Genomic DNA, 6464 nt, shown 5'->3' on the forward strand with positions numbered 1-6464 from the left:
GGCACTTGCCTCCCATTCCCGCAGGAAGCGCTGGGCCTCGGCGGGCCCGGCGGCCTTGTGCTTCCTGAACTCCTCCCTCACGTAGCGGTCCCCCAGCGCCCGCAGGGCGGCCGGCAGCGCCCGGTGCAGCAGCAGGATCCGCCGGTACAGGGCCCGCGCACCGCCCGGCATGGCGGCGGCGGAGCCGGGCCCGGCGGAGCCCTGAGGCGGCCGCACCGGGGGCGGGGCGAGGGGGCCGAGCTGCGGGCCCGGGCCGAGCCGGGCAGGGACTCTTTTGGCACAGGGAGGAGCGTGCCGCCCGCCGGCTTCAGTGGCTGCGGAGCATTAAGGCGTCTTGAAAGCGAAGCTCTGCTTTGTATGTCAGAAAATAACGCCGAATAAACTCAGAGCCTGCTTTTTGCAGAAAATTCATCTGCGCCGTGTTCATCTGCACAGCGTTTAACACGTTACCATGAAATGCAGTTGCAAATACTACTTTTAAAATAGATGGAGGATGAATAAGCAATTTGCACTGTTTCAAGAAGACGTGTGTGGGTGGCAGGGATCACAATCAAAATCAAAAATCAGTTAATTTTCAGTTCTGTTTTCGCCACCAGAAGAAGGATCTGCGCACTTTATACCTGGGTAGAATTCAGTGCAAATTAAGTAGTCCATTAAACCCAAGCTTCATAAGCTTAAATTTTATCTATCTGCATTTTTAAGCATGGGTGAGAGACGAGAGGAGACGTAAGAAATCTTGCTGCCTCCGGGGGCCTGCTCAGGACTTTGTGCCACCACATCGTTATCACCAAGCTCCCGCTTTCTGTTACCTCCCACCTACAGCCCGAGCTGCAACTCCCCAGTTCTCTATAAAGTTTTTTCAGCTGTTTAACATCACATCCAACCCACCCACATGGAAAAATCTTCAAATGTTAACAGTCGTGGATATTTCGAAAAAAGCAAAGAGTCTGAAAATCAGGCGGTGGCAGCGGTGGTGAAAGTCCTGCCTCATCACGGGTGCCTGTTAAGCTCCTTCCAGCCAGTCACATCATTGACGCTTCAGAACAAAAAGGAAACATTTCCATAGGCCCAGGGAGCGCTAAGCTTTCCCAGGATACTCAGAAATGTCATAAAAATGTACTGCCTCGTCAAAAGCCCAAGTCATTCTATGTGAGCAACAGAGGAAAGAGCACACTACAGACTGTTTCTCTCACTACCATTTCTTGATGTTTATTTATTCTCCCAAGCATTTCGGTGATGGAAAACTGAAGTTCCCAGTAACACAAAAGTTACCGAAATAAAAGAAAACTATTAGAGTTTCACTTTTTCTCACTGGCAGTTTCCAGTCCTCTTCATGCCTGTGATGCTCTCGGGGTGGGTAGACAGGCCCTGGCAGGGGCGTCCTGTTCCTCAAATTGATTGGCCTTGCTGTATTTTCAAACTGTATTTTCTGCAGATGTTTCTTTGATGAAGGATTTCTGGAATCAATGCATTTTGTTTACCCCTGTGTCCTTCCATATGTTCAAATTTTTAGAAGATTGAGGTTAAAAAACTGGTTTGCTTTATCAGTTTTATTTGCAGTGATGCAATTCCACTGAACCATCTCAGAGTGCATTCATTTAAAAAATTTATTTAAATCTTTTTTTACATAATGACCGCTGTACTTAGACATTGACAGCTTTCTCCTTGCTACATCCACCCTGTGTGGTTTTTGGAGTCCTTTTCCTTTAGTGGCCTACTTAAGCCCTCTACTGGACACTTGCTTTGTGGCTCAAATACTAACCAGGATGCATCAGCCAGATCTGTGACCTTCAACATTTTTTACACCTTGTCTTTCTGTCCACAGCATCTGTGCACCTCTGGGCTGCTTTAGCTGGGGCTCAAGCCTCCTCCTTGTGCCTTCCCTAGGCGCTGCCCGAGGCGCGAGGAATTTGCCAGTAAATTCCCCATGGAGCAGAAGATAGAGCTGTAAGCTCAGCAAGCTGTTTGACAACAGGCTAAGTTGTCAGCCTTTGCCCATTAATAATTTTTATATCCCAAAGTCCTCGAAGGGCTCTGCACTACCAGGGAACATGGAGAGGCTGCAGAGGCAGTTGAATGCCCTATCCCTTGTGTATGGGCACAAAAGGACTCACCATCAGAACTCGTTAAGATACAGTAAGATATTAGAGGTATTATTTCCATATAATGACCTCTCAATCATCAGTACTCAAAATATCTATGCCACAGCTTGAGTCCAGACACAATTTTAGCTAACGTACATGAGTGCAACTCTTGCGCTTGCCTCCTTGCAGACACCTGCCCGTGCTTCCAGGCAGCACGGCCTCCGTGCGGGGCACTGGGGCATCTGTGTGCCATCCCCAGTGCTCCACGGCCTGGGAGCGCTTCTTAGCTTGCACCAAAGAAAGAGGCACCTCAGGAAAGGGATTCATTCCACCCCTTTTGGGCAAGTGGAGGCAATTTACCCCTACTTCGTTTCAGCTGATAGAAGGATGTACTGGGGTATATGTGATTTAGATACCCCATAAAGGATTCTTCTGTATCCAGCCGGGCTTAGGAGCACTGGCTCAGTGTTAGTTATGCTGAAATTGGAGTAGATCCTACAAAGATACCAGAGTATCTCTGTGCCGTACCCCGTAGTGCCTTTGGATTTTGGGAGGCAGTATCACCTTTGCCATAGGGCAGCACAAAGCCCGGCAGAGTGGCTTAACCAATATACTAAATCTTTATTTGTGTGGCTAGGCCGTGAGTAGCATCTCAGTCTTTTCTCAAGTATACACAAGAAATTTGTGGTAAAGCATAGATGCAAAGTGCCCAAGTTGCTTAGCTATCCTTCTGAGCTAGCAGCACATCAATAAAAAGTAGAAGACAGATTCCGACCCTGTGAATCTGCCAGAGTGGCCATGTTCTTGGCTACAGTCCTAACTCCAAACGTAGAGAGACTGGAGGAGCATTCCCATGTTTATTTTTTTCTTTTATCGGTGATGTGTTGACTAAAGAAAATGAAGCCGAAGTATTTATTGAGCTGTTATAATTGCTGTAATTTTAAAAATTATCAAGAGCATCCTGAGAGGAGTTCTTTTTGCGAATCAAAATAAATGATTAAATATAGAATGCAGTGACATGATATTCCTTTCCAGAACCCTTGGTAGTCCTGATGAAGCTAAATTGTATTGTCATCTGTTAAAAAAAACAGGATAATCTGCAATCTTCTCCTCTAAACTGTAGGTAAATGTTAAAGTACAGTCTAATTGCCTGCTATTAGAAAAAAAAGAGCATATAGTCCTGTCCCATGTTTCCTATTTTTGCATTGTGCAGATCACAACAAAACTGCATCTCTTACTTCATAACTATGAGGTTTTTAATAAACTCTCTAAATATTCAAATAGATTCAAGACAGTTAGTTTTTGCATACTATTCCAGACCAAGGCAGACTTTTCTGATTCAGAAGCCAAGCCAAAGATCTGTTATGACGGCACAAATTGCCTGTTAAATATTCTGCGGCATCTTCCAGTGTGCCTCGTAAAGTAAAAAGATGCGGAATTAGCCCTTCTTTGTGGGAAACAACTGCAAAATTAATAGTTTCATAAACGACTTAGAAAAAGCTACGGGTAATTGGAGATTCACAGGATGCTTCTGCCTCTGTCGAAGTGCAGTAGAGCTTTGTCCTTGATTCAACAGGAGCAAAATCAGTCCTAGCATGGGACGGTCTGCTTCAAAACCCACCAAAAAGTTGGACATGCAAACTGTTATACATGGATGCTGTTAAAAAATGGACCAGCTCTTTCCCCAGGGCTTAGGGAAGGCTGATGAATACCGGCCATGTTTGCTGTTGGCTGCAGACAGTGCAGCTGGGACAGTGCCTGTCCATGTCTGGCCCAGGTGAAACCGGTGTTCTTCACACAGGCTGTGCTTGGTGTGCAGGGCACGGTAGTGAGAGCAGGACAGATGGTTTTCATTCAAAAGCTCTTTTTCAGTGAGGAAAAAAGATGCCATAATAAATGCTGTTTGGTGTAACTCATCAGGATGGCTTCAGGTACTCATGCATGCATCTCATAGTAGGATGAAACCAAATAATAGAAAGTATTTCTTATGAAGTAAAGTACATGATGATTTTGGAAGGGAGAGCCAGGTAGCTGTTTCTGGACTTCAGTCAATTGCATGCTTGGTGTGTTGATAGCTTTTGGATGTTAAAAGGAAGTTCTGCTTTGGTTCAGCTTATGCTTGATCTGCTCATTCGTTGCAGGATTTCTTGTTCTTTCATCTGAAGCATATGATCTGTATCATCCAGAACACTTTTTTTTGACAGTCAAAAGAAGCAATTCCTGAGGAAGCTCTGCTTGCCTCCTGCAGACTTGAAAGACGCCAAGAGTATTGGAAATCTTCAGAGAATTTAGCTGCCAGACTCTATCAAGTTTCTACTTGAACATGTATGAGAAAGCTTTGCAGTGAGCCAAATGTAGGCAGCTTCACGCCAGAGGAGTGCCAGGCTCGTACGTGGACCCTCCTGCTCACCATCTCCTCACCTTCGTCTCTGCAACTCTCCTCTCGATTTCGAAGCACAGAGGCACCAGCACTTCCCAGGCAAGTGGTTGTGAAAGAAAGAGAGACGGATTGCAAAGAACCCGTGAGGGTTTTCTCTAATCTCATTTTCAGAAACATCTACTATTCAGCTGAAATTTTCTAAAAGTATTCAACTCAGTGAACTGATCCAAAATTAAAATGTTGAGTAGAATGATTAAAGAGCATCAAAACTCAATGTAATGACAGGCAAGATATTTTTAGGGGAAAAATCCTACACCTTCATTTATAGGCAGTGGTACCAAATCAGACTGTGAGCTGGAAATCTTTTTTGTCCTTAAGCTGTTATTGTTTTCAACATTCAAAGTAAGCACTCAAAAGATTGCCTAGATTACAAAACAATTTTTCTACTTTTGAAAATTCAAACAGAAATTGAAAATGTCCATATTTAGAATCACAGTGTGTCTTCTCCTTTCATGAACAATCTTTTTGGTAAATATACTACTAATCCACTTGGTTACTCTACCACATATGCCGTTCTGTTCAACCACATTAAAATTCTATAAAAGATGCAACATTCTCCTGTTAATTCATGTAAGTACAGTTTTGTCGTGGTTTAACCTCGGCCGGCAACTGAGCACCACACAGCCCCTCGCTCACTCCTCCCACCCGGTAGGATGGGGGAGAGAATCGGAAGAGTAAAAATGAGAAAACTTGTGGGTTGAGGTAAGAACAGTTTAATAATTGAAATAAAATAAATTAAAATAGTAATAATAACAATAACAATAATAATAAAAAAAGAATATACAAAGCAAGTGATGCACGATGCAATTGCTCACCACCCACTGACCGGTGCCCAGCCAGTTCCCGAGCAGCGGTCCCCCAGCCAGCTTTCCCTCAGTTTATATACTGAGCATGACATCATGTGGTATGGAATATCCCTTTGGCCAGTTTGGGTCAGCTGTCCTGGCTGTGCCCCCTCCCAGCTTCTTGTACACCTGGCAGATCATGGGAAGCTGAAAAGTCCTTGACTAGTGTAAGCACTGCTTAGCAACAACTAAAACATCGGTGTGTTATCAACATTATTCTCATACTAAATCCAAAACACAGCACTGTACCAGCTACTAGGAAGAAAATTAACTCTATCCCAGCCGAAACCAGGAAAAGTTTGAAAGTGCATGTTTTGTTATTTCAAGTATAATATAAAGCATGCACCGTTCATGCGTAAAGCTTTGTTTCCCTGGTCTACTTAGTAAGTCATTATAAAACTCAAAGCCATGCAAAGATGCTTCCACAAATCCATTAAAATTCCTTCCCAAAGAACACAAAAAGAGCACAGAAATTGTTATGTTGGCAGTTGTAACAGAGGGGGGAAACAGAACAAGGGAGAAGATGGCCAGACTAAGCGAGTGTCAGGAGGGGAGCACAAGAGAGCCCCTTCTGAACAACGGTGTCCATGGATCCTGGGAGCTCCAGATGACATGCCATTGGGCCCCAAAGTCTAAACTCTGGGAATAAAACTAGCTAGGCTACATCACTTTTAAGCTTTTAGCCCAGCTTCACATTAACCCAAGGGGAATTTAAAACACAACATAAACATGTGTTTAAACGAAGTTAGAAGAAAGCTTGTTGTCCTGTCTCCTGGTTTAATTAAATATGTTTTGTATGAAAAGCATAGCTTACAAATGCAAGCTATGTGGTTTCTCTGGCAGCATTGCAGCTCTGAGTAAACACACCATAGTATTATTTTGTTTGCTTTCTTCCCTAATTAAGTTTTAAAAGTTTCCTCAGCTCTCTGTGTGGCTGCTTCAGTTTTGGCAGCAGTACTGTGGTAAAGGGAACTGGGAAGAAGAATACGCTTTCTCTTTCTCCCTCCCTCCACCAAGTAAACCAATCTCAGATCAACTGGAAACCCTTCTCCTTTTTTAAGATATATAGATGACAGACTACATGCCATGAGTGAA

General features: G+C 44.0%; 1 protein-coding gene across 1 annotated transcript in view; it reads right to left on the reverse strand.

Annotated features, from left to right (window-relative positions):
• SDHAF3 (succinate dehydrogenase complex assembly factor 3) overlaps positions 1-188 on the reverse strand; it is a 35887-nt gene extending 35699 nt beyond the window's left edge. The window contains exon 1 of the mRNA XM_076331462.1: positions 10-188. Coding sequence (XP_076187577.1) covers positions 10-171 — 162 coding nt within the window. The 5' untranslated portion in view covers positions 172-188. The remainder of the gene's footprint in view (positions 1-9) is intronic.
• Between the last annotated feature and the right edge of the window lie 6276 nt (positions 189-6464).

This window comes from Aptenodytes patagonicus, chromosome 2 (assembly GCF_965638725.1).
Source record: "Aptenodytes patagonicus chromosome 2, bAptPat1.pri.cur, whole genome shotgun sequence".
Classification (NCBI taxonomy): Eukaryota; Metazoa; Chordata; class Aves; order Sphenisciformes; family Spheniscidae; genus Aptenodytes; species Aptenodytes patagonicus.